The sequence below is a fragment of the Macaca mulatta genome, chromosome 10 (assembly GCF_049350105.2).
Source record: "Macaca mulatta isolate MMU2019108-1 chromosome 10, T2T-MMU8v2.0, whole genome shotgun sequence".
NCBI lineage: Eukaryota > Metazoa > Chordata > Mammalia > Primates > Cercopithecidae > Macaca > Macaca mulatta.
Window position 1 is genome coordinate 112,818,326 of NC_133415.1, and position 27,391 is coordinate 112,845,716.

Consider the following 27,391-nt stretch of genomic DNA (forward strand, 5'->3'; position numbering starts at 1 on the left):
CCAGGGCCTTGAGGGGTAGGCAGGTGAGTGATCAGCCTCAGCGACACCCTTCTGGGCTGGGAGCAGGTGTGGTGAAGGGCAGAAGGACTCATCATCTGAGTCACGAGGCCATTCCCACATTGGCCTGTAGAGGGTTTGAGCCCTTGAGCATACCTGTTTTAAATGACTCTGTTTTTAAAAACTTCCTCTCTCAGCCCAACTGAGAGGAGTATTAAGCAGTGGAGTAAGCGTGTACCTAGATCGCCAACTCTGGGCTGGCACCGCCAGTTTCCCCAGCACCGAGACTGCCAAGCATTGACTCCAGCTGACACTGTCCTTTATCAAAACACCCTTAAACCAAGAGTCTGAAAATAGAATAAAGGTGATTAGGAGCTGCTGGCCCCTGATCAAAATGAATCCGGCGTAGTGTGCTGAATGCTTTCAATCTACCAAAATGAACCTCATGTGCTGGACACTATGTCATTTATGTGGAATCTGTGGTGTTAGCTTTCTCAGAGCCCAGAGCCAGGCACCAGGTCTCACTGGGACATATGGCCCAAAAAAGGCTTCATTCTGACTTAGAATCTAGTAGGAGGTGAAGTCCCACAAAGTGACTGTCGCCTTAAACCCCTCTGGGAAGTCTGCGATTGTTCTGGGGTTTACTGTTTGTTTCCCTATGGGCGACAGAATGGTGAAGACATCCTGCCAAGATTCCCGAGGCCTTTCAACTCACACTCGAATCTGGCATTGCTGTGAAGGAATTTGCAGATGGGATTAAGGTGAATAACCAGCTGATTGTAAAATCGGGCATTGATCTTGCATCTTGTGGGTGGGCCTGGTGCAATTCTATGAGCCCACAAGAGTGGAGACAGCTCTCTGGCTGGAGTTGGCGGTGGGGGGGAGAAGAGGAGGCAGAAGGGAGATGAGGCAGAAGGGACTTCACAGAGACTGGAAGCAAGAAAAGTACTCACCTTGCCATTAGTGGCTTTGAAGGGGGCCACAAGCCAAGGAATGTGCATGGCCTCCAGGATCTGAGTGTCCCCTCACCCCACTGGTGATTGCCAGCAAGGACACAAGAACCTCAGTCCCACAAAAAAGGACCTGCATTCGGTCAAGAACCTGAAAGAACTTGGGCGTGGATTCTCTCCCAGAGCCTGTAGGAAGGAATGCAGCCTGGCTGATGCCTTGACTTTGGCCCTGTGAAACTTGGCAGAGAGCCAGCTGAGCCGTGCTGTGCCCAACTACTGACCTACCAACTCTGTGGGATAAATTTATGCTGCTTTTAAGCAGGGAATTTTCTGGTAATCTGTATGACATCAACAGAAAACGAATACACTGCCCTTAGCATGAATGTAAACTGCCACAGGGAAGCTTTGCCAAGGCATCTCCGGTGCCTGGAACAGTGTCTGGAACAGCATAGGTGCTCATTAAGTGCTCACTGAGTGAATGAGTGATGTGGCGACTATTGGTATGTGGCTTCTGCAAGAAGGCTGGAGAAGACACGAGGGACCACAGCAGCAAATGGAGCCAGGACAGTGCGTATGTGTGTGTGTCGAGGGGCATGTGGAGGGTAGGGGCAGTAGGTGGGCATTTAGCATTCTGGGGACAGGGTTATGGTCTTGGGCAGAGGAGAAGTAGTGCCGATGTGATCACAAGACTCTGATTCTATTCCTTTGGCCAGTGGAGGCCTCAAGGTCACTGTATATGGCTCAGGTGAAAAAGAAGGACCGTGGTGGTAGGGTGGGGGTCACAGGGTCACATTTTGATCTCTGTTGTTTTTTTCCCTTGATATAGAAAAGTTGAAAGAATTGTACAATGACATCATGTATACCTATCATCTCAATTCTGTAGTTAACATTTTGCTATATTTGCTTTAACATACATCAATCCATCTTTCCATCCCTCTTTTTTCTTTTCTTCCTTTTCCTCCTCTTCCTCTTTATCCTCTTTCTTCTTCTTTCATTCTATTCTTTGATGCAGACATCAGTATACTTTACCCCTAAACACTTTTGCCTAGGTAGTGTTGAGTTTGATACTTTTAAAGGTAAAATTTACAAATGAAATGCGGAGGTCTTAACTTCACCATTCCATGAGTTTTGACGAATGCATTCAACTGTGTAACCCACATCCCAGAAAGGTACAGACTACTGCTGGCTAACAGCAGGATTTGCAGTGATGAAAAATGATTGGTGCTGCCCAGCCCAGCAGCCACCATGTGTGGCTCCTGAGTACTGGAAATGTGTCTACCAAGATGGAAGACTTGACTTTTTAATTTTATTTAATTTTAAATAATTTAAGTTTGTATTCTATGTGGGTGACCTGCCACCTTTTAAATTGAAATTGTGGTTGGAATAATGATAGATTCACATGCATTTGTAACAGATAATACAAAGAGGTCTCTTATACCCTTCACTCGGTTTTCCCTCAGGGTAACATCTGACCAGACAACTGGACTGTATCACAACCAGGATGCTGATATCGACATGCTCCACCTACCTTACTCATGCTTCTCGGTTTCACCTGTTCTCTCTGTGTGTGCGTTACAGAAGGGAGGTGAGGCAGAAGGGACTTCACAGAGACTGGAAGCAGAAAAGCACTCACCCTGCCATTAGTGGCCTTGAAGGGGCCACAAGCCAAGGAATGTGCACAGCACTGTTTTGCCACCTGGGTAGGTCTGTGTGATCATGACCGCTGGCTGATGCTGAACAAGGTGCTGAGCAGGGCAGCACCCCCAGGACCCCCAGGCTGCTCCAGTGTAACCGCACCTGCTCTCCTCTTCCCACTCCCTCTCCCAACCCCTGGTGACCAACAGCCTTAAACATTTTTAAAATGTTTTCATTTATGTAATGTGATATACATGGGATTATACAGTATGTAATCCTTTGAGACTGACTTCTTTTGATCTGCCACATTTTTAAAAGCCCGTCTTCCCCGCTGGGACTGCAGGCTCCTTGAGGGAAGGAACTGGTTATGGCTGAATCCCCAGGGCCTGACATGTAGTAGGCGCCCTATGTTTATTGATTTAGCGAGAGGCAATCCAAATAAAAAAGCATTTACATGCCAGTCCCTGTGATGCAGAGGGGGCAGTGGAGGGGGAGAGAAGAGCTTGCAGAAAGAGATGATTCAAAATGCTGAGCAGGGAGTTCACAGGCAGGAGACATTCAGAGGGGCACAGCATGGGCAACAGCTGGGAGGCAGGGCTAATCGGGAGGCTACAGCTTGGTCTGTGAGGATAGCGTGTCTTAGGCTGACATGGCAGGTGAGGTTGTGGAGACATTTGAACCCTGGTACACTGCTGATTGGAATGTAAAATGGTACTGCTGCTACAACAAATAATATGGATGTTCCTTAAAGAATTAAAAATGGAACTACCGTAGGATTCAACAATCCCATTTCTGAGGATATATTCAAAGAATGGAAATCCGGATCTCAAACAGGTATCTGCATTCTCACGTTTGCTGCAGCGTTATTCACGGTCTCCACGCTATGGAAATAACCTCAATGTCCACAGATAAATGAACAAGTAGAGAGACGTGATATAGACACACAAGGGGATGCTATTATTCAGCCTTCCAAAAGGAGGAAATCCTACTCTTTGCAACAACATGGATAGGTCTGGAAGACGTTCTATTAAGTGAAATAAGTGGCACACAGAAGGATGAGGATTGGAAGGTTTCACCCATGTGAGTGATCGAAAAGAGTCAGATGAAGATAGAATGGTAGTTTCCAGGAGCTAGGGGATGGGAAGATGGGGATCTGTTGGTCAATGGGCATAAAGTTACAGTTACAAAAGAGGAATCAGTCCTCTAGGTCTGCTGCACAACGTAGCACCTACAGTCAACAACGCAGCACCCACAGTCAACAATGCACTTCAACATTTCTTTTTTCTTTTTTACTTTAAGTTCTGGGATACATGTGCAGAACGTGCAGGTTTGGTACCTAGGTATACGTGTGCCATGGTGGCTTGCTGCACCTATCAACCTGTCATCTAGGTTTTAAGCCCCACATGCATTAGGTATTTGTCCTAATGCCCTCTTTCCCCTTGCCCCCCACCCCCCAACAGGCCCCAGTGTGTGATGTTCCCCTCCCTGTGTCCGTGTGCTCTCATTGTCCAACTCCCACTTATGAGTGAGAACGTACAGTGCTTGGTTTTCTGTTCCTGTGTTAGTTTGCTTAGAATGATGGTTTCCAGCTTCATCCATGTCACTGCAAAGGATATGAACTCATTCTTTTTTATGACTGCATAGTATTCCATGGTATGTATGTGTGCACTTAAACATTTGTTAAGAGTGTAGGTCTCATGTTAAATGTCCTTACCATCAAAAATAAATAAATAATACACAAAAGCAAAGGAACACATGGTCACTGAGAGACAAGAGATTCAGTCTTCACTGAGGTTGAAAAACAAGGAAGGGAAAGAGAAATTGAACAGGGAATCCTTTCTGCCACCTTCCCCCCACAATCCCCTGGTTTTATTGAGGTATAACCGATATGTTAATATAACAAAGACACATATTGAACATCTACAATCCGACGTGATAGTATACCATCACCAGAATCAAGTTTTGTGGAGCTCTGCTACCTTTTTACTGGGTGACATCCCCAGTCGGGCCTCAGTGTCTATTTGAAAAATTGGGAATTCATTTTGACTGGTGGGTTTTCCACCCGAGCTCTCCAGAGCCTCAGCATTCCGGGGACATCAGGGTGATTTGAAGTCAATCACAGCAGAGAAACTTTGGTCTGTTGGTGCTTTAAGTATCTGGTTTTCTTTGTTTTGTTATTTTCCCAGCTTCTTTACCTTCTTCTAGGAAAACACCTGAACTTCCTTTGGGCAGTTCCCCATCTCTTCGTCCTCTGTTTCTGTGAGTTCCAGAGGCAGATCCTTGAAGATTTTAGCTAGTGAATGTAGCCCATCCCCTTGGCCACGATGGCTAGTTCAGAGATGTGCATGTTACCCAAACTGAGCCAGTGATAGTGCGGCCCAGGCTCTTTCCCACTCCTTGGATGGACTTTGAAGCTGAGAGGCTGTAAGTGCAGGGGCAGTTGCAGCCACTTGAGAACATGAGGGGAAGAGGCAGAGTGGCTGGGGGCCACCAGATGTGGGCAGCCTGGAAGTGAGTTGAGAGGGAGGGGGTGGGTTCTAATGACATTGCTTAAGTCTTGCACCTGGTTAAGAAGCCGTGACTCCCCTTGGACAACTACCTGCACCAGTGAATTCACTTTTGTGCTTGATTCAAGTTTTTGGAAACCAGCCCGAGTGAAAACATTTCCTTCAAAAGGTTTTCTTTTTTCAAAGTGAAAGAGAGTTTATTAAGAAAGTAAAGGAATAAAAGAATGGCTGCTCCATAGGCAGAGCAGCCCCGAGGGCTGCTGGTTTTCCATTTTTATGGTTATTTCTTGATGATATGTTAAACAAGGGGTGGATTATTCATGCCTCCCCTTTTTAGGCCATGTAGGATAACTTCCTGATGTTGCCATGGCATTTGTAACCTGTCACGGCGCTGGTGGGAACGTAGCAGTGAGGACTAACTGGAAGTCCAGCTTTCCAGGAGAACCTTCTCATGAGCACCGCTCACCTGCTTTGTGTAGTCTAAAGTGAGAAATCACTTCAGCCTCAGCAGGGGCTGCATCATCCCCCAGGGAAGAGCCACAGCTGGGCGAGGACTGCCGCAAGGCATTTACAAGGAGATGGTGCCACGGAGACTAACACAGCCTGGGAAACGGAAACACGGGGCTTTGGCCAGAACACCCTCTTTCAAGAAAGTTCTTTGTGACCTTAAGGAAGGTTTAAGTCTCTGTATTTTTGCATGTACTAGATTTCTCCTTTTAAAAAAGATTCAGTTATGAATTCAGGCATCTCAAGTTAATCCTTGAGAATTAAATCAATTTAATTAATTATTTGTAAAAATGTCCTCAGGTTCTTTACATGAAAGGAGTATGATCTTCACAGCATTCTGCTTGTAATTTCCAGAGCAGTTGATGTTATTGTGTTGTATTTTGCTGATTGACTTTGTGTAATGTGGAAGGTTCTTTATAGAGAGTCTGGGAAAGAGTTGAGGTGGCCGAAAGTGAGCGGGCTGTGTTCTTCCCACGCTGGCTCACAGCCTCTCAGGAGTTGATCATGGAGCTGGGTGACGGCCACTGTCTTCGCTTTCCCAGTTTCTGGTTTTGTGTGTTAAAGCTTTCATCCTCCTACTTTGGAAGCCTATGGACTTCATCTGTCATGCAATGTGTAAATCAAGACCCCAACAGGCAGCTGTCTGCTTCTATTAGCTTTCACGACACAGGTGACACTGCGTGGAAGGCCTGCCTCTTTCTTTAAGTCAGTTTTTAATATGAAATGACACCAAGCTGTTTCTCAAAAGCCAAACAGGCTAAGAATAGTAAAGAAAAATCATAATCTAACAGTATTATAATTCAATAACTATCATATTAAAATGATAGCATAAAGCCCAAGCTTTGCAATGTGTGGGGGAAGTTGAGTGAGAAACTCACCGTGAAATTCATCTGTGTATTAGTCGGAGAAATCAACGCTGGCAGCTGAAGCAGGCAAATCCACCAAGGCTTTTAACCCAATGAAGGTTTATTTCTCATTCAGGCAAAGTCCAGTAAGTGCACAATTTGGGCCTGTAGGTTGGCTGTGGCAGGGGAAAAGACGAAGAAAGCACAGTGGCTGTTAAATTCTATTGGCCAGAACCAGTCCCGTGACCATGATCTATTTGCAAGGGAGATGAGGAGATGAGAATGAACGCATGGATACTGGATGCATATGGTTCCTCTACCAACGTAAGACGGATTTGTACTGTTGTTAGTTAGAAATGAAACTCAAAACTGATTTAGATGATGGAATTATGAAGAATTTGAATGTGGGCCTAACACAAGAATCACATTTCCAATCCTAGTGTCTCATAGAGGATCAAAAAACAGTGTATGGAAGACACATGACATGAGCATTTAGAGCATTGGCTTTGGTTTGGGAGGAAGCCAGGGCTAAATACCGGTTCTATTATTCACCTTGTGTGAGCTTGATTAACTGTATTCAACACTTTGAGTCCTTATTGCTTTGTCTGTAAAATAGGGAAAATAGTAAACCCCCCTTATAGGTTTTTTTGAGAAGTCATTGCTATTACTCTTACCACCACCACTGCCCCGGGAACTTGTGTTTGTAATACGATTTTTGGTGGATCTGAAGCTGTGGGTTCAACCTCCTTCGTGTACACAGGCTGCCCTCCTTCACACATGCATGCACGTGGCAAATATTTATCAAGTGCTTAGTGAATGCTCACCCTGTGTTACCATTTTGCCTACGTTATTTAATTCTCACTTTCTGTTATCACCCCATTTTGCAGACGAGGAAAACAAGGCTGGAAGAAAGCAAAAGAGCCACTTGTTTAAGGTTACACAGCTGAAAAATGAATGAGGTGGGGTTTGAGTCCAGAGTGCACATTCCCCATCACCCCTTAACAAAAAGCCATGTTTTCCAGGAGGCTGCAGAGGAGAATGGGCAGGTGGTCACAACTGCAGGGCTGTCTCAGGCTGAGCAGAGAGTACAGTGGAGGGGCATGGGCTTACTGTTGGCGGCGAGGGCCTTGGAAATGGCTTCCTGGAGGAGATGGCATTTATCCAGGTAGACAAGATGTGTGTGTGTGTGTGTGTGTGTGTGTGTGTGATCATGAAGAAGAAATAATGTGCAAAGGCCTGGTCATAAAATACTTTTCCTCTGCAAACTGTGGATGGCAGTTCACTGTGTTTCTCACCACTGGCCTGGTCACTGCTTATCCCATATGCACGGAAGAATTACTTTTTCTCTTTTTTCCTTTCTATAAATTCTAATAGAATTTCCTTTAATGCATTAAAAAAGCAACTAGCATGTTAAACCCATGATATCATATATCGTCTGTTTCAGGATGCAACTAAAGTGAATGTAAAGGTGAAGAGGGTAAATCAGTGCAGGTGGCAGCACGGGGAAAACCGGGAACCGTCAATATAGCAAAGGTGGGAAGCCTAGGGAGCTGAAGTTTCAGGAACCCTGGGACAGAGAGTGTCTCCCTGCATTCCAGCTTAGAAGTGCTGCTCTTCAAGACAGAGTGTCACCAGCTCCATTTGTCCATAAAGCCACATTGTTCCAAGGGAAGGCAATGTCGTTCTGCCACTGCTCGCCATGAAAAGATGGTGTGCCACGTCAGGAACTGTGGGGCCAGAAGACGGTGTGCCACGTCAGGAACTGTGGGGCCAGAGGACGGTGTGCCACGTCAGGAACTGTGGGGCCAGAGGACGGTGTGCCACGTCAGGAACTGTAGGGCCAGAGGACGGTCAGGGGCCAGAGCTTGTGCTCGGGAGGAAGGGTCACGAGGCAAAAGGTCACAAAGGTAGCCAGGAAAGTTCTAAATTAGCCTTGGAAACAAGCCAGGCCCCGAGCAGAGACCCAGAGTTCAGGAATGTTCCCTGGCCCTGCCCTTGAAGTCTCTGCTCATAGCCTCAGAGCCGTGGCCACCACGGAGGGTGGCTAAAAATACCTTGGTCAGGGGCCTAGAGATTGCATTTAGGAGAGTGCTTTCCAGAGGCAGCCCGGGGAGAGCTGACAGCGGTGGGGGTGCCAGGGCCCCCACCAGCTGCAAAGGTCAGCCAGCTCCCAGCTGCCTTCAGATGGGTGTTTCTGCCAGTTCTCCTTTAGTCTTCAGGCTCAAATGAAAGGCCACTTTCAGCAAGTTTTCCTGACATTGTCAGAGACTGGAGCCAAGGCCCTGTCTGTTTTACGTTCTGAAAGAGCCAGTCTGAGAGATGGATGGGTTGGTGACTGAACACCACAAACAACAGCAGTGGGCTTTAACCTGACGTGGAGACTCCAACACAGATGGGGAAGGCTAGTGGCTCAGAAGGCCTGACACGGACAGGATCAAAGCTCTAACAGCTCCAAGTTGGACTCCTTCCCGTCCCAGATCCGAGCTCTTTGGTTCTCCTTCGCAGAGGTGATTATGGTTCATAGTGTGTTCTAAATAGAAATGCATATCATTAAAGATTTTTAATACCAGTGTGTAAACTGAACCACACCTTAACTTATTCACCTAACAATCCACCTAAGAGATCCTGCCCTATCAACGTATGTATAGTTATTGTGCATTTTAGAGGTTTCATGTCATTGTTTGTATGATTGTGTTATAACTTAAGCAGTTTTCTGCTGAGAATATTCAGGCGATTTCTGGCTTTTTGCTACAACAAACAGTCCTGCTGAGAACATTCTAATTTACCCTTTTTTCTATGCATGCATGAACATATTCTTTTTTTTTTTTTTTTTTTGAGACAGAGTCTCGCTCTGTCGCCCAGGCTGGAGTGCAGTGGCCAGATCTCAGCTCACTGCAAGCTCCGCCTCCCGGGTTCACGCCATTCTCCTGCCTCAGCCTCCCGAGTAGTTGGGACTACAGGCGCCCGCCACCGCGCCCGGCTAGTTTTCTGTATTTTTTAGTAGAGACGGGGTTTCACCGTGTTAGCCAGGATGGTCTCGATCTCCTGACCTCGTGATCCGCCCGTCTCGGCCTCCCAAAGTGCTGGGATTACAGGCTTGAGCCACCGCGCCCGGCCGCATGAACATATTCTTAGGATATAGTCCTAGCAGTGAAATTCCTAGAGGAATGGGAACATACGTTTAAAATATTAATACCTATTGACAAATTGTTTTCCAACATTCTCACCAATAGTGTGTATTATCAGTTTTTAAATATTTACCAGCCTAAGTAAAATAACTTAAAAAGCGTTTGTAATTTTAGTCTTAACCTCCATAACTTTCATTATAAATGAAGCTGGAACAGATGAAATTATGTTTACAAGCCACTTATTTTCCTGTGAACTGCCCGTTTTTGTCATTTACCCGTTTCTGGTTTGTTTTTTTTTTCTGATGGATTTGTGGTCTTTTTTATTCATTTGTAAGAATGCTTGGTATGTGGTATGGTTTGGCTCTGCGTCCTCACCCAAATCTCATCTCAAATTGCAATCCCAGGTGTTGAGGGAGGGAGGTGATTGGATCACGGGGGGTGGTTCCTCCACTGTTCTTGTGACAGTGAGTGAGTTCTCAGGAAACCTGGTGGTTTTATTTGGGGCTCTTTCCTGCTTCACTTTCTCTTCTCTCTCTACTGCCACCTTTTGAAGAAGGGTACGTTTGCTTCCCCTTTTGCAATGATTCTGAATTTCCCAAGGCCTCCCCAGCCATGCAGACTGTGAATCAATGAAACCTCTTTTGTTTATAAATTACCCAGTCTCAGGGAAGTTCTTTATAGCAGTGTGCAAATAGGCTAATACAGTATGTGAGGATATTAGCTCTGTTTGTTATATATATTATCTTTTTTTTTCAGTTTGTCCTTTGGTTTTTGGTATCTTTTTCCATGCAAAAACTAAAAAAAAAAAAAAAAAAAAAAAAGGCGTCAAATATATTACTCTTATTTATGGCTTTAAGAGGAGACTGATTTCTGAATGGTGAGAAAAGGAGGTGATAAGAAACTTCTGTACCTTCCTTCACCAAACCAGACTTGACCCTGGAACACAGCAGCCTGACCTGGCCATGTGTTTCATGTGTGGTGTGTTGATAGCCCATCTCTCATCCTGGTCACTGTCACCTCTGTTTTCCACCTGCTTAACCTTTAACCTGTGAAGTCATGTTGGACACGCATCACCTCCCCAAGCTCTGTCTTGTCCCCATTGCCACCTTTCCCCCGGCCTCTGGACAAATCTCTCTGCTTCAGTGTCTCTGATCTATTGGGTACAAACATCCCCAGAAGATCCCCCGCCAACCATTCCCTGGATCAGAACCCATCAGTGGCTCACCAGTGCCTGAGAATTTCCATTCAATGGCCTCCGAACCATGAGCCTGCCTTCTCTGCCTGAAGCCCGAAACCCCAGCTACAGGTCTTTACCCCAGACACCATCTTGGGCCTCCCTCCAGGCTTTTGCTTACTCTGTGCTCTCGTCCTGGAATCCTGTCCCCACCCCTACCTATAGAAACTCCACCAGCCTTCCTGGCCGCCCCGATGGTCCTCGCACAGGAAGCCTTGTCTACTACCGCAGGTCACATGTGGGCTCTGGTCCCCTTGCCCTCATGGCAGAGATTTTGCTCTATCTCCCCCTGGCTGCTGGTGCTCTGCTTACCTCCTCCAGAGTTGTTAACAAAGAGCTGAGGACGCTGAGCTGCCCAGGGACTTGGATGCAGGTGGCATAGGGAGCAGCAAGGGCTGGCCAGCCTATGAGCTACATGCCCGAGTCAGCCTCCTCCTCTGGGTAATGAAGCGGAAAGGTTGCTCTCCACCTGCCACCTCCCTGGGCTTTCTTGCTCTCTCAAGTGATTCTAACCACTGGTCATTCTTAGTTACCAACCACAGCTCCAACACTGGGCACCAGGGGTGCTGAAGGGAGAAAAAACAATAAGCCTCCCAGAGGTGAGATGGAAATTAATCTAATCATTACACACAAAAATGCAATCATAACTATATTCAGTGCTACACAAAAGGTTTGTGCATCAGGAGAGTGTATCCCCAGGGATCTGACGTAGTCTGGGGGTTGGGGAAACCCCACAAATGCCCGAGCTGTCTGTGAGTATGAACAGCGAACTGGAGGGAGCAGTGTCCCAGTGGAGGGACAGCAGGAAAGAGCCTGGTGCACCCGTGACTCACACGGCTGGGGAGGGGGGGAGGAAGCCCCAGCATTCCTGCTTCCCCCGATCTTGCCCTTCAGAGGGTTTGAGGCTGAACCAGTCCCTCTTCAAGGGAAGAAAGGGAAGATGTATCCCCTGCCTGACAATTGACAAATAGAGCACATTCCTTTCTTGGTTCCAAAGTCATTTGCTTGAGAGCAAATGAACCAAGGAGAGGTGGCAGAGCAGGGATCCTCCAGCAGTGAGTGGTACTGGCCCTGGCTGGTGTTTCAGGATAGGGTCCTGGTGAAAGGTGACGGAGGTACAGCCATTGACCACAGGCTCCCCTCCCGATGGTGATCCTCAACAGGGAGGCTGCCCCCAGGTGGGGTGCCAGCTGCAAGGGAGCCTGTGAACACAGGTGAACCCTGCAAACAGAACGACTCTGGGGGTTCTTCTGTGCCTTGGCTTTCTGTATTCTTAACATCTCAATGGCAGAGAAATCTGAGATGAAGGCTAAATATTAGCCTCTGCTTCGGATTTTGATTCCACTAGAAAGACAGATAGTTGAAATAATGCACATTTCAGCTTCCAATGAAATAGCCAGCAATGTAGGATCTGTGTTTGTTTGCAAAGTTTACTCACCCAATAAATCATTCCTTTGCAGAGATGCCATTAACTAATAATTCAAGGTTGGTAACCTCCAATCAACCGTGATTAAAGAACTTTTGCTGAATGGCAGAGTTAGAACATGTTTTTCTGAATGCCAGCAGCAGTCGGCTTGCACCATCCATCTTTTCTTTGATAAACTGCTCTGGACTAATAATTCCAGTTGGAAAGATTTTAAATCAAGTACGGAGGTTGGCAGGATCAGGGCAAACTCTGAATAACTGTAAAGACTATTTTATTGCAGACTCTTTTCAGATGGGAGACAGTCACCTGGGTTCTCAAGAATGGATGGTGTTTCCAGGGCACCTCACCTCTTATTCACACCCTGTGGGCACTCCACGCCCATCGCTTCAGAGTTTAACTGTGAAGTGTGGATTTCACACATTGCATTCCTGTCATCATTGTCCCCAGGATGGAAGGCCAGATTCTGCACTTGACACCCTCAAGTCTATCTCTTCCACACTCTGCCTGGAATTCTGTGTCCCAATCATACTGAGGTTTTCCTGGCTCTTTCCTCCTCAGCCTTCGGGTGCCAGCAGGGATGATCACGGGGCCAGATTTCTCCTCCGATCCCCGCAGCACCTCACAGAACCACTGGAAAATACACCGCCTCCTGGTTTGTCTGCCCCTCCTCCAGGCTGTAGGCGAGCTCACTGGGGGCTGGTGATATGTCTCATTTTCTTCTGCAGCCTCTGCACTCAACACAGTGCTGGTGAGAGGTGAAACCTTTGTCAATGTGTGTTGCACTAAAGGGTGAACGAACACACCCCTTGCTGTTTTATGCTAACAAAGGGTGGTTGCAGGACAGAAGTAGGTCATGAGGGGTGGAACCTAACCTACCAGGCACCAAAGTCTCTGGGGAGTATGTTAAAATGCAGGTGCTGGGGTCCCACCTACAGAGGCTTATTCAGCAGGTCTGGGCTGAGACCCTGGGAATCTGCCTTTTTTTTTTTTTTTTTTTTTGAGATGGATTCTCGCTCTGTCGCCCAGGCTGGAGTGCAGTGGCATGATCAGCTCACTGCAACCTCCACCTCTCGGATTCAAGTGATTCTCCTGTCTTGGCCTCCTGAGTAGCTGGGATTACAGGTGCCTGCCACCACACCTGGCTAATTTTTGTACTTTTTTTTAATACAGACAGGGTTTCACCATGTTGGCCAGGCTGGTCTTGAACTCCTGACCTCAAGTGATCCGCCCGGCTTGGCCTCCCAAAGTGCTGGGATTACAGGTGTGAGCCACTGTGCCTGGCTGGAATCTACATTTTTAACACTCTTCACAGGTGACTGGAATCTACATTTTTAACACTCTTCACAGGTGACTGGAGTTCCTGCTGAAATTGGAGAACCTCTGCTCTTAACCTTTCTTCTTTGCCTCTGAAAGCCACACCTGTGACCTTGAGCCTTGTCTTGCCTTTCTAACTCTGTTGTGTTGAGGGCAATGGTGACAAGAGCCTCTGGACTTTGAACGCTCGCAAATAAACAGTGGGAGGCATGTGGGAAGCCCTAGAAGGTGTGGATGGCCAAGGGAGCCTAATTTCAGATGAACTATTGTGAAAATTGCATATTCCTTCATTCAGTCAGCATACATTTATTGAGCATCTACTATGTGTATCAGGAAGGACCTGGAGCTACAGAAAAAGGTAAATAGGGATGACACAGTCCACAGAAACCTGCAATCTGGTAGGCTCTGGGTTGCATAACTCAATGAGAAAGTGAACAAGGTGAAGGCCTCACTTCACCAAGGTCTTTATCTGAACTCACTCCCTGCCCAGGGCAGGCAAGAATCTCCTTTCCAGAAGCAAGGCTGTGCTGACCAAAGGTGGCTGAGCTGTCCTGTAACAGCTGCAAAGCCCATGGTGCGCGGGGCTTTCTGTCCCGTTGCACCTCCATTGTGGGGCTCCATGGGGAAATTTATTACGAGGTTTAGCAGACATTGCACAGGCCACCCCAGACTTGCCTCTCAGTTTGGGCAATCTGTTCAACCAAACTACCGGGCAAACAATTGCACATTCTAATTAGGAGAGACCTTAGGGGAGGTCTTCTATGAGGGGTTCCTGAACCTTTGAACACCTTGCTACTCAGTGTGTGGTCACTGGACCAGCGGCACCAGCATCCCCCGGAACTTGTCAGAAATGCAGAATCTCAGCCGCCACCCCAGGCCTGCTGCATCAGAATCTGCACTTCAGAAAGAGATCACGATCCCCAGGTGATACGTGTGTACATTAAGGTTTGAGACCCACTGGTCTATTGAATCCACTGGGCAAAATGTTTTGCATTGTCTGTGAGGGATCCCAGAGTTCTCATGGGATTTTCCCATTGACCTGTGACCACAAAATTTAATCGCTGCTTTGGAGACTTGTGAAGTCCAGGGCTGGTTGATAAAGGGTTTTGCTTTCCTGATCAATCCCTGAGAGTGATTTGGAGCTAGAGATTTCTTCTAGGGTTATACCTTAAGCAAGTATGGAAGATGGTGGAGAAGTCTATGGAAGGCTGTTGTAAACTCCACACCTGGTGGTTGGCCTGAAGTCACCATAGATCAGCAGGGCTGAGAGTTCGGGAGAAAGGAAGTAGGGGAGAATAAGGAAAACCTGGAATGCACAAGGGAAAAGAAGAACCCGGATCTGTCTCATACTCCCTCCAAATGCGACAACACAGGTGACCTGCAGAAGGAAGCTGCCAGGAGGCTGCTCACGCACCTGGCCCAGAATTCATTGGAGCTGGAAGAGTTGCAGGCCTGGCCCCTAATCAGCAACACGAAGCAGGTGCTTCAACATCGCCCAGCCCTTCTGAGCCTATTGGATGTGCCTTCACTTCTGCCTTCAAGTTCACTACAGGTTTGTTTTGTGGCCAACTTTGGCCTGGAAACATACAGCAGAAAGAATTCTGGGAAACACAGTTCCAGCTTAGATACTGTTGCTGCAGTACAAGTTCTCAGACTCAACCTTCTCCTGGGCTAGGTGAGTACTGTAATGAGCGGCGGGGCTGGGTGAGGTTGTGAGCACCTGGAGAGTTCATTGCTTTACCCAACTGTCGGCCACGATAAATATGGACCCGGGGGTGCCAGATCTCTGATTTTTTTAGGATAAACTAGAATTTGGGGATTTTATGGTAAATTTCCTTTTTTAAATGGTAGAAACCGATTTTTGAAAATCACTAACCAACAAAAATGGTTCTGTAAACTAGACTTTTATCATTTTGATTATGCCCATTTCCCTCATTTTATGGCTATATAAATTGAGGCTCAGAGAGGGCAAGTGGTTTTCCAAACATAGAGCAGCAAGTGTAGCCACTGGACTGGAGTCAGAGCCACATCCCCTCTGAGAACGCTGAGAACAACCTCCATCTTTCTACTGAGGAGTTACACTAGGCCTGGCCCCCAGCATAGAGGGTAGAGAAGGTGTATTTGGCTCCCTCATAGACAATGTGAAACATTTGCCCAATTAATTTCTTAATTGCTCCCCTTAAGGCAGTGCTTCTCAAACTTCAATATGCAGAGAAATCACCTGGCAACCTTTTTTTTTTTTTTTTTTTTTTGAGACAGAGTCTCGCTCTGTCACCCAGGCTGGAGTGCAGTGGCCGGATCTCAGCTCACTGCAAGCTCCGCCTCCGGGGTTTACGCCATTCTCCTGCCTCAGCCTCCCGAGTAGCTGGGACCACAGGCGCCCGCCACCTCGCCCGGCTAGTTTTTTGTATTTTTTAGTAGAGACGGAGTTTCACGGGGTTAGCCAGGATGGTCTCGATCTCCTGACCTCGTGATCCGCCCATCTCGGCCTCCCAAAGTGCTGGGATTACAGGCTTGAGCCACCGCGCCCGGCCGCTCACCTGGCAATCTTATAAAAATGCCAGATTGAACTCAGCAGGTCTGGATGGGGCCCGGGATTGAGAACATCTGGTGTGGTCCCGGGAGGTGAGGAGCACTGTCTTCAGGAGCTAACAGTCCCGCTGGGTCAGAGGGCTTCCACGAGATGACTAGAGCTGGATATTAGGATTACCTGGGGAGATTTAAAACTATCCCATTGCCTGGGCTGCACCAGAGACCACTGACATCAGAACACACATGGGTGAAACCCAAGCCTCAGGATGTTTTAAAGTCCCTCAGGTGATTCCAGTGCCCAGCCAGGGTTGAGAAGCACTAAATTAGAGAAAGTTGGTATGAATTTTTTGGTGCTGGAGGGAAGTTCAGGGGCGGGAGGGAGGCAGGGAAGGGCTTTCTAGAAGAGCAGCTTCTAGAGTTTCCCAAGGGAAGGTGCTAGGACGGCACTGTTTGGGATGGGAGCTATGAGCGCCCAGTGGTTATGGAGCATCTGAAAGTGCATTGAGCAAAATACACATTTGATTTGGAAAATTTGGTATAAGGAAAACATTTTATTAATCACTTTGATATTGACTATATGTTGAAATGATAAAAATTGGAATATACTGAGATAAAGTATATCTTAAAAATTGGTTTCATGGTTTCATTTTGATTTTTAAAAACATGGCTATTAGAAACCTTACAGTTACATATGTGGTTTACATTGTATTTCTCTTGATGACTATGATCTAAAATCTTCATCGTTCATAACTCCTTGATGATGCTTGTATATTCAAAAGTCTAAATACCACTGAGGTAGTTTGGAACTCGACATAACTTACTGTCTGTGGTCCCTGGACAGGCAGCATCAGCATCACCTGGAAATTATTAGAAATAAAAATTTATCAGGCCCCATTGACTCAGAAATCCTAGGAGTGTGGTCCAGCAATCAGTATGTTAACAAGCTCTTCTGGTAATTTCTGATGCATGCTAAAGATGAGGAACCACCGGTTTACATTTGTCAAGGGGGAGCTATGACCATGCCATAGGCAAGTTTTCCTTGAGTCTTTTCCCAGAGGGGAAGAGTAGCAGTTCCAGGCAGTGAGCATTGGAGAGCCAGAGGGCCTGGCACCTCCCATCAACCCCATAGCAGGAATCGGGTGAACTTTGATTGATGTAAGAAAATGAAAAATTGGTTTTCTTTGTTGTGTAGAAACTTGTTAGTTTGATGTAATCCAATTTGTCTGTTTTCACTTTTGTTTCTTATACTTTTGAGTTCTTATCCAAAATTCTTTGCCCAGAACAATGCCATGGAGCATTTCCCCTATGGCTATGTTTTCTTCTAGTAGTTTTATAGTTTCAGGTCTTACATTTAAGCCATTTAAGTCTTTAATCCATTTTGAGTTGATTTTCCTGTATGGTAAGAAATAGGGGTCTGGTTTAATTTTTCTGCATGTGGATATCCAGTTTCCCCAGCACCATTTATTGAAGAAACTGTCCTTTCCTCAATGTGTATTTTTGATGCCTTTGTGGAAAATCACTTGGTTGTAAGTGTGTGGATTTCTTTCCATGTTTTCTATCCTGTTCTATTGACCTATTTTTATGTCAATACCATGCTGTTTTGCTTACTATAGCTTTGTATTATATCTTGAAGTCAGATAGTTTGATGCCTCCAGCTTTGTTCTTTTTGCTAAAGATTGCTTTGGCTATTTAACATCTTTTGTTCCATATGAATTTTAGGATTTTCAAAAATTTCTGTGAAGACTGTTACTGGCATTGTGATAGGAATTACATTAAATCTGTAGATCACTTTGGGTAGTATGAAGATTTTAACAATATTATTTATTCCAAATCATGAACATGGGATATTTTTCCATTTATGTGTGTCTTTCTCAACTACTTCACTGATGTTTTATAGTTTTCATTGTAGAAGTCTTCCACCTCCTTCCTTAAATGTATTCCTAAGTAGATTATTTTATTTTTGTAGCTATTATAAGTGAGATTGCTTTCTTGATTTCTCTTTCAGATGTTCAGTATTGTGTGTAGAAACACTGCTAATTTTTATACGTTGATTTTGTATCCTGTAAATTTACTGAATTTATTAGTTTTAATTTTTTTTTTTTTTGATAGAGTCATCAGGGCTTTCTATATACACAGTTATGTCCTCTGCAAACAGGGACCATTTGACTTACTCATTTCCAGTTGAAGGTCCCCCCTTTTTTTCCTGTGGCCTAATTGCTCTGGCTAGGACTTCCAGTGCTATGTTAAATAAAAGGGGTGAAAGTAGGCATCTTTGTCTTGTTTTATATCTGAGAGGATAAGGAAATAATCAACAGAGTAAAGAGACAACCTACAGAGTGGGAGAAAATATTTGTAAACTATGAGTCTGATAAGGAGTTAATATCTAGAATACATCATATATAGAATACATAGAATATCTAGAATATATAATATCTATAATACATAATACGAGAAAATATTTGCAAACTATGAGTCTGACAAAGAGTTAATATCTAGAATACATAAGGAACTCAAACAACTTAACCGCAAAAAGCAAATACAGCCGGCCCTCCCTTTCTGAGGGTCTCACATCTGTGTATTCAACCAATGTGGATTAAAAATGTAGTATTTGTGGGACTTGAACATTGGAGGATTTTGGCATCTGAGGGGTGTCCTGAAACCCCAAGGGATGACTGTAATAGATTAATAAATGGGCAAAGGATCTGAATAGACATTTCTCAAAAGAAAACATACAAATGGCCAATAGGTACATGAAAAAAATGTTCAGTGTCACTAATCATAAGATAAATGCAAATAAAAACCGCAATAAGATATCACCTCACCCAAATTAGAATGACTATATTATTAAAAAGACAAAAAGTTACAAATGCTGGCATGGCTGTGGAGAAAGGGAACACTTAGACACTGTTGGTGAGAATGTAAATTAGTACAGCCATTATGGAAACAGTATAGAGGTTTCTCAATAATTAAAAATAGAATTATCAAATGATTCAGAAATTCCACCACTGAGTATTTATTTAAAATAAATGAAATCTGTATATCTAAGAGAGATTCAAACTCCTATGTCTATGGCAGCACTATTCAGAATAGCCAAGATATGGTCAACCTTAGTGTCTGGCAATGGATAAACGGACAAAGAAACACACACACATGCACACACACACAAACACACACACAATGGAATACTATTCAGCCATAAAAAGAAAGAAATCCTATCATTTGTGGCAATATGGGTGAACCTGAAGGTCATCTGTTAAGCGAAATAAGCCAGGCACAGAAAGACAAAGAAGGCATAATCTCACTCATTTGTGGATTCTAAAAGAGCTGTTTTCATAGAGGTAGAGCATAGAACAGTGTTTACCAGAGGCTGGGGAGGGTAGTAGGAAGAGGATAATGCAGACAGATTGGCCATGGGTACAAAGTTACAGCTAAATAGGATGAATAAATTCTGGTGTTTTATGGCAGAATACAGTTTGAGATGAAAGTCTCATACACACATATAAGTTTTACCTCTACTTTGGGGAAAGGCTTTAAAGCCATATTGAATAGCAAAAGAGAAGGAAAACAAATAGCTGCTAATGGCTTTTGAATAAGCTCTATGAGACCCGCAAGTTATGGGACACCAACGGAAAAGTGGTTTTAAAATGCATCACATTTTGAATACCTTCCAAGAAGAACGATCCAGTAGATGATGGATTTGTGGCTAAGATCAAGGGGATTAGCAGCTTCTTGGGAAGTCTCCCAGGAAGAAGGCTGGCCCAAGGTCATCGGAACTGTCCCCAGTGGAAAGTGGTTGCCACAGTGATGTAGCTCTGAAAGAGAGTGCACCAGGACAAGAAGTTCCTTTTTAAAAAACTAGATATAACATGCTAGTGGCATGAGGAAGTGGAAGGAAAATTTACTGCCTAACAAAATAGCCATTCTGCCTAGGAAAACATTTGTTGGGCCTATTTGTCATGAGAGGTAAAGTACACGGTGTTGCCTGGAATGCGGAAATCTTGGCAAAGAAGGCCACATTGTTCTACACAATAAGGTAAATGTGAGTCCTTCATGTTCCAGTGTGAAACGTTTTTCACTCTTTGAGATAGAAATATTCCCCAATTGTAGTTTACACTTCTCAGTCTTCTGAGAAGTAGCTCCTAAACACAATTCTTTGGAGTAGGCCCTGAAGATAGATTTGAGGCAGGGTATGGGGCCCCGAGGAAGAATGGGTCCTGTGTAGGAGTGGGTGGCAGGGCGGGCTGGCACTGGAGGAGACAGCAGCTCGGGGCTCCCACGATAGGTTGTGGCTGAGGGGCTGAGCGGGCATCATTGGGCATCTTCTGGCATCTGGTGTGAAGCTGCTTTCTGCTCTCTGCTCTGATCTGCCTTCATCATGCTCTCTACAGCCCTCCTACTTCAATTCATCATGAGATTTTATATCCACTAACTTGGTAGGTAAGGTTCACCTGGCATAAACCATACTAGGTGGTATATTGGGAAAAGAAACAGAGGCGCTGTCACATTTGGGACAGAATGGAGCAACTACAATAGAAATAAGACGTTAGTGACATTGAGAAAAGCAAGAAGACTGAAGGGGTGGCCTGCCCCTCCACACCTGTGGGCATTTCTCATTAGGTGGAACGAGAGACTTGAGAAAAGAAATGAGACACATAGACAAAGTATAGAGAAAGAAAAAGTGGGCCCAGGGGACCGGCGCTCAGCATACAGAGGACCCACGCTGGCACCGGTCTCTGAGTTCCCTTAGTATTTATTGATAATTATCTTTACCATTTTAAAGATAAGGGAGTGGCAGAATAATAGGATCATTGTAGGGAGAAAATCGGCAGTAAGATATATGAATAAAGATCTGTGACATGAATAAGTTCAAAGGAAAATGCTGTGCCTTGATATGCATATGCAAACATCTCCATAAACCTTTTAGCAGCATTGTTCCAGCAAGTCCCACCTTTTGCCCTAAGGCGGTTTTCTCCTTTCTCAGTAAACAAAGCATACAATCGGGTTTTACACCCCAGGGACGGGCAGGAGACAGATGCTTTTCTTTATCTTAACTGCCAGCATCCGCCAAAAGGCCTTCTTTCCTCTTGTACTAGTCCTCCTCAGCACAGACCCTTCACGGTGGCCATATTTCAGACTATCACACGGGGAGAAACCTTGGACAATACCTAGCTTTCCTAGGCAGAGGTCCCTGTGACCTTTGGCCGTGTATGTGTCCCTGGGTACTTGAGATTAAGAGAATGGTGATGACTTTTAACCAGCTGCCTTCAGGCACTTGTTTAACAAAGCACATCCTGCACAGCCCAACATCCATTAAGCCTTGAGTCACCACAGCACATGTCTCTTGCAAGGACAAGGTTGGGGATAGGGTCACAGATTAACAGCATCTCAAATACAGAACAAAATGGAGTCTCTTATGTCTACTTCTTTCTATATAGACACACTAACAGTCTGATCTTTCTTTTCCCCACAAAGACAGGCAAGGTGACCATTGGAAAGTCCAGGGCCTCCTTCTCCCACTTCTTAGAATCTTCAGAAATCTTCTGTAGATGGCTAGATAGTCCACGGAGATTATGCGTGCTGCAGGGGGTGGGCAGGGGACAGTTATTTTGTCCGGATGCTGAAGGGCTGGAGGATTGCAAGAGAGGAACGTAGCTGAAGGTTAGTCAGGGTCATAGCTGTGGTGTTTCCAGCAGTGAAACTGACAGCCATGGAGGAATATGGGAATCTACTTTCTTGGATGTATAACCTGGTTTTTCATTGTGACATTCAAAGGAATTCACAGTAGGAAACTTAATGTGCACTGAGCTCTATCTTCATCATATGAAGAGGACAGCAGTTTGCTCATTTTATAGGTGAGCATCTTGAGCTCCTTAGGAGGATCAGGGTAATGTATTGAAAGTTATCTTAGGAGTTAGTGACAGAACAACTATGTGTGTGCTCTGATGATGCAGGTCTAATCCAGCAATCCTTGTTACCATTGCCCGAATGGAATACAGGAGGTTGGAAGTGTCTTTATAAGAAAAAAATATTGTGATAATAATAATGATGATAGTGATGGTTATGATGGTGGTGATGAAGATAATAGCAGTGAATATTGCAATACATTTTTAACAGCTCCTTATCTGCCATACACTAAGCTAAATCATGTACTTGGATTATTTCTTCAAACTGTCAACAAACCAATTTCCATCTAGCCTGAGATTTCTCAAGCTCAGTACCACTGACGTTTGTGGCTGGATAATTCTGTATTGTATGGGGCCATCATGTGCATTGTAGGACGTTTAGCAACATCCCTGGCCTCTACCCACTGGACTCCAGCAGCAACCTCTCCTTCCCTAGTTTTGATAACCACAAATGTCTCCAGACATTGCCATATATCCTTTGGGGGACACAATCACCCCCTGTTGAGAATCTCTGCAGAATCCCGCATTCTTTTCAATATACCTACAAGATCTCACCCACAGGGAGATGTAGCCTCCCCCAGTGCTTCCAGTACTTGCCCCTGGGCAGCCAAGTCCACTGTGAGGCCACTCAGTTCATTACATCACTCATGTTGACCATGAAGACCCTAAGTCATCAAGGAAGGTTCCACTGGGTACAGCAGATGCCACTCAGGTAGTCAGGAAAAGTATGTGCCACAGTTAAGAAATATTTCTATCCTGGAAGGACTCCCATTATTTTATGTTTATTTTTATTTTAGACACAAGGTATTGCTCTGTCGTCCAGGCTGGAATGCAGTGGTGCAATTATAGCTCACTGTAGCCAGTTTTATCCTTAAAGACCTAAGACACGGTGGCTCACGCCTGTAATCCTAGCATTTTGGGAGGCCAAGACAGGTGGATCATCTGAGGTCAGAAATTCGAGACCAGCCTGACCAGTACGGTGAAACCCCATCTCTAGTAAAAATACAAAAATTAGCTGAGTGTGGTGGTATGTGCCTGTAGTCCCAGCTACTTGGGAGGCTGAGACAGGAGAATCACTTGAACCAGGGAGGTGGAGGTTGCAGTGAGCCGAGATAATGCCACTGCACCCCAGGCTGGGCGACAGAGCGGGAATCCATCTCAAAAAACTACAACAACGACAAAAATAACAACAAAAAACAAAACGAAAACAAACAAGCAAAAAACCAAAAAACCTAAGGCCTTAGCTATCTAGAAAGTTTGACCCCCCCAAATTAGATACATTTTTGGAGTGTTCTTCATAATCAAGATCTTCCTGCATTTGCCTCTTCAGAATATTTTTACAAATGTTTGTTTCTGATTTTCCTGATTGCCTGCCTGTCTTTCCTTGAGGGCTGGGGTTGTATCTTATTCATTCGTGTGTTCCTGGTCCCTATTATAGCAGCTGGTATACGGTAGGGTCTCCGAAAGTATTTTTACATGATGAGTGAGTAAGTGCGTCAATGATTGCTTAGTAACAAGTAACAAAGGTCTTTGAAGAGTCCATGAGCTGCATTGGAGCCAGGGCTGCTGCCTGACTGATCAGCTAAGGTAGGAGCTGAAGTTTCATGGGCCAGCAGCCCAGGTGGGCTCATGAACACATCAGTCCTGGGTAGTGTGGTGGGGGTGGGGCTGCATGAATCCATCCACTACTGTCACATCCCACTGTCTGATATGTCTGCACAGCTGGAGGTGGCCAAGTTTGACATGGCTTCAATTTTCTCACTAGTAAAATGGGGATATAAATGCATATCTGGCAGGGTTATGATGAGGATTAAATTGGAAAAAAACAACAATTTCAATTGTGCTTGACAGAGAGCAGGTGTCCAGGAAATTTCATTTTCCTTCTCTTCCCTTTCTGCCTTTTCTATCTTCCTAACACCCCTCATGCAGGGAACTTCTCCCCTCTTCTGTCCATGTTGCTATTGAGACTGTTAATCACATGTCCCAAGCTGACCAATCAGAATACTCCATTGTTCCTGGATTCAGTGATTGGTCCAGCAATGAGCACATGACCTGGGAAAGCCAATGAGAGTCTTTCAGGGTTGCTCTCCTGCCTCTGGGTTTCTGGTCTGTAAGGTGGTGAAAATCTGAAGTTGCTGGAGACTAGCCTTGCTCCATACCTGCCTTCCTGAGGTGCAGAGGACAGCAGCGTGGCGAGATGGAGGGACAATGGGTGCTGATACTATTGTTTCGACACCTGCATCCGGTTTTGCCTGAAGTCTTCATTTGCTGGATATCTCAGTTCCCTGAGTCACTATCTTCTACGTCTTTTTAATCCAGGTTGTTTTAGGTTGTTGTGACTTACAATAGAGAGGTCCTGACTAATATATGAGTCATCTCTTTTCCTTCTTTCTTGTTTTTCTTCCTCCCTTTCTCTGACCTCCCACTCCCTTCCTTCACCCTCTTGCTCGTCTCTCCCTTAGGGTCCCTGTCTCTCCTAGTTCCTAGCCTGGATCCCAATTTTGTACTTGTCTTTCTCTCCATTCATCATATTCGTGGAGTCCTCAGATAATTGGCATACTGACTCCTGGACGTTTACAAATTATAGTAGAGATCATCTTTCAAGGCTCATAGGCACACAGCTCTGTTAGGAAAAAGATGTGGTGATGCTGACATTTTGGATAAGGGGGTCAAATATTGTTCAGCTCCAGTCAGAGTCACACTTCATATTGCAGGCTTCTGCCTGGCTCATTTTCATTTTTATGCAAGCAAACCATCACAAGAGCCCGCCTGTGTTTATCCCTTGCCCAGGTGTATTATGAACATTGTCTCTAGTTACTACCTGTGGCTCACATGGCTAAAGATAGCAGGGCTTACCTGGCTGGGGCTGAGCGTCTCAGATGAAAAGTGCCACCTGGAGGTGGGGTTGAGAATGAACTCCGCCTGATGGCCATGTCTGGGTCTGGCACCCCAGGAGTCCACTAAGCAATCACAGGCAAAGGATGCCATTTGTCTCTTGGGGTCTCCAGTGCAGTGGGTGACTTCTGCCAGCAGGGAGTTGGTGGATATTGCAGGGTTGGACGGTGTTTTTCAGAGGAGCAGCAATGAATTAGCCCATTTATTTTCCCATGGTCTGAAACCCAAGGAACATCTGTCTGAGCCACAAGGGGCATGTTTTGTGGGCTGGTGGGAGGACCCACGTTGCAGAGTTTGATTATGCCCATCAGCAGGGGTTGCTTGGAAGCGTCAGGGAGAGCTAGTGATTAATCATCAGGCACAGTGGCATGGATCCCCTGTGTAATTATCCCTATTGCCCTCAGAGATGATTATTCTTCCAAAGCGTAGCAGCTTTCGGAAGGGGGTTAGTGCAGACCGGCCCCTTTGCTCACACCAGGCCTGCTAACTGGGGCTAATGATAATAATGATGACAGCTTGGACTGACAGCACACCTGCCATGTTCCTGTTGCATTACATCCACTATCTCCAGCCTCCTTACCGTCTAGTATGTGCCACCTTCAAGGTCTTGGCCATGTTCTTCTAACACTGGTACAGTTATTTACTTCCGATTTTTCTTTAAATCAACTCAATTTTTTGTTTAAAATGAATGCATTTTTTAAGTGGGGTACAACAAAATTAGAATGAATAAGACCTACTATTTGATAGCACAACAGGATGACTATAGTTAATAGTAACTGAATTGTACATTTAAAAATAACGAATCAAGTATAATTGGATTGTTTGCAACAGAAAGGATAAATGCTCAGGGGATGAATATCCCCACTCTGCATGATGTGGTTACTATGCATTGCACACCTGGATCGAAACATGTCAGGAACCCTATAAATCTATATACCTACTACGTACCCACAACAATTAAAAATTAAGTAAATTAAAAAATAAAAAAGTAAGATTTCCAACTCTCTTCCAAGTGGAAAACTAGTAAGACTTTCTAGGAATGGGAAGAAACCATACCCAATATGACATAAAACATACAACTAAATGCTGGTTGATGGTATTGCCTGTGAGGACCCAGCTGAGCCCTGCGCTCTCTTTATTATGATGGGGTCTTTAATAGAGATGAGTGCAGACCTGAGACTTTTTATGTAACCAGAGAAATAGAAGGACAGTTAGAAAAAAGAAAATACTTCTCATCATATCTCTATTGGTATACCTCAAAAAATCACCAAGGTCTGTGTCTCGTGCATCAGGGGTGTTGATGTATTTCACTTCCCATGCTTCTCACTCCTCAAGGGGGCCTCTGTTGTGTCCATTTCAGAGTTGAAGACACAGAGCCTCAAAGAGGTTGCAGAGCGAGGACGTTCAAGAAGGGGGATTCCAGCCCAGGGCTCTTGAGAGAGAACATCATTGCCAGGTGCCAAGTGCCAAGTCCTGAGCTTGACACTTCACCTTCATTACCTTGTTCTAGCCACATTCCTGCCCTGTGGAACTGTTATGATTTTCATTTTACGGGGGATACAGAGGCTGAGTGGGATGCAGAGACGCTCCCAAGCTCTCCTGGCAGTGAAACAAAAGCAGAGCTCTTGACTAGGGCCTGGGGTGCTGCAGAGGATACACACGCCCACTCTCAGATGCTGTTTGTTCTCTCAACAACCAGTTGTGGGGCATCTGCTTTGCTAGGGGCCCTGAGTGTCAGCAACAGCCAGAGTAACAGGGAAGCAGAGAGGGCATTTGCTGGAAGGGCTTGGGGAAATGCACAAATTTAGGGCAGAAGCTGGAGAAATGGACCTAGAAAGAACCAGAGCCTAGGCACTCTGGTGTCCAGGAGGCCTCAGGGCTGTGGCCAGAAGAAATAGGCACCTTTTCTACTCTTTTGGGGGTCTTCTCATCAAAGGTGGGGACCTTGAGCAAGAGGGTCCAGTGGATCTGCTCAGGTTACGTGCCTCCCCTCTGGGCAGGGTGGGATCCTTGTTTGGAGAGTCCCACCCAGCAGGACTCACACAATAGGAAGTTGGGGCGGGGGGATCAGGATGCTATCATAAAGGGTAAGAAGGCTAAAACTAACCTCTGAACCTGCAGAACTTACCTACTGTATGCCAGTTGGCCCTGTGCCGGGGGGGCTTTATCATACTATCCTGTAGAGGTAACAAGAAGTCCCAGCCTCAAAAAGGGGCTGGCGGGCTGGTTCCTCATCCTCTCTCTACCGTGGCTCCAGGATGGACTTCTACCCTGGATTGGTTATCTCATTTCAAAGCAGGGAAGGATCTCTGAGAGCTTTGTCCAGCTCTCTGGATGCTGTGGTCCAGGTGATCTTGGCACCCCCTTCCGGGTCTGTCACCCACACACTAGCATACCTTCCGTGACCCTGAGGCCCGTGCAGCCTCCAGACTCACTCCCCGATTCTCTTTCTGGGATTCTCAGCTTTCTAGCACACCCTCTTCCAGAGGTGGGAGACCTCCAGCTAAAAACAAAATTG

The 27,391-nt window shown here is 45.5% G+C and overlaps 1 protein-coding gene and 2 long non-coding RNA genes across 3 annotated transcripts in view; 2 read left to right on the plus strand and 1 right to left on the minus strand.

Annotated features, from left to right (window-relative positions):
- Positions 1 to 565: 565 nt before the first annotated feature.
- LOC114670520 (uncharacterized) lies at positions 566 to 4,330 on the plus strand. Its single transcript, XR_013400093.1, has 2 exons — positions 566 to 758; positions 2,408 to 4,330. It is a non-coding gene; the product is annotated as an uncharacterized LOC114670520 (long non-coding RNA).
- A 2,214-nt stretch (positions 4,331 to 6,544) lies between these two features.
- On the minus strand, positions 6,545 to 11,364 carry LOC144332212 (uncharacterized). The gene is made up of 3 exons (XR_013400100.1): positions 11,116 to 11,364; positions 10,480 to 10,615; positions 6,545 to 8,971 (listed from the first exon to the last, which is right to left on the minus strand). It is a non-coding gene; the product is annotated as an uncharacterized LOC144332212 (long non-coding RNA).
- Positions 11,365 to 11,818: 454 nt separating this feature from the next.
- The window catches only part of LOC107000344 (uncharacterized), a 246,946-nt gene continuing 231,373 nt past the window's right edge, over positions 11,819 to 27,391 (plus strand). The window contains exons 1-2 of the mRNA XM_077949069.1: positions 11,819 to 11,918; positions 14,928 to 15,218. Of these exons, the coding sequence (XP_077805195.1) occupies positions 11,819 to 11,918; positions 14,928 to 15,218 (391 nt within the window). The remainder of the gene's footprint in view (positions 11,919 to 14,927; positions 15,219 to 27,391) is intronic.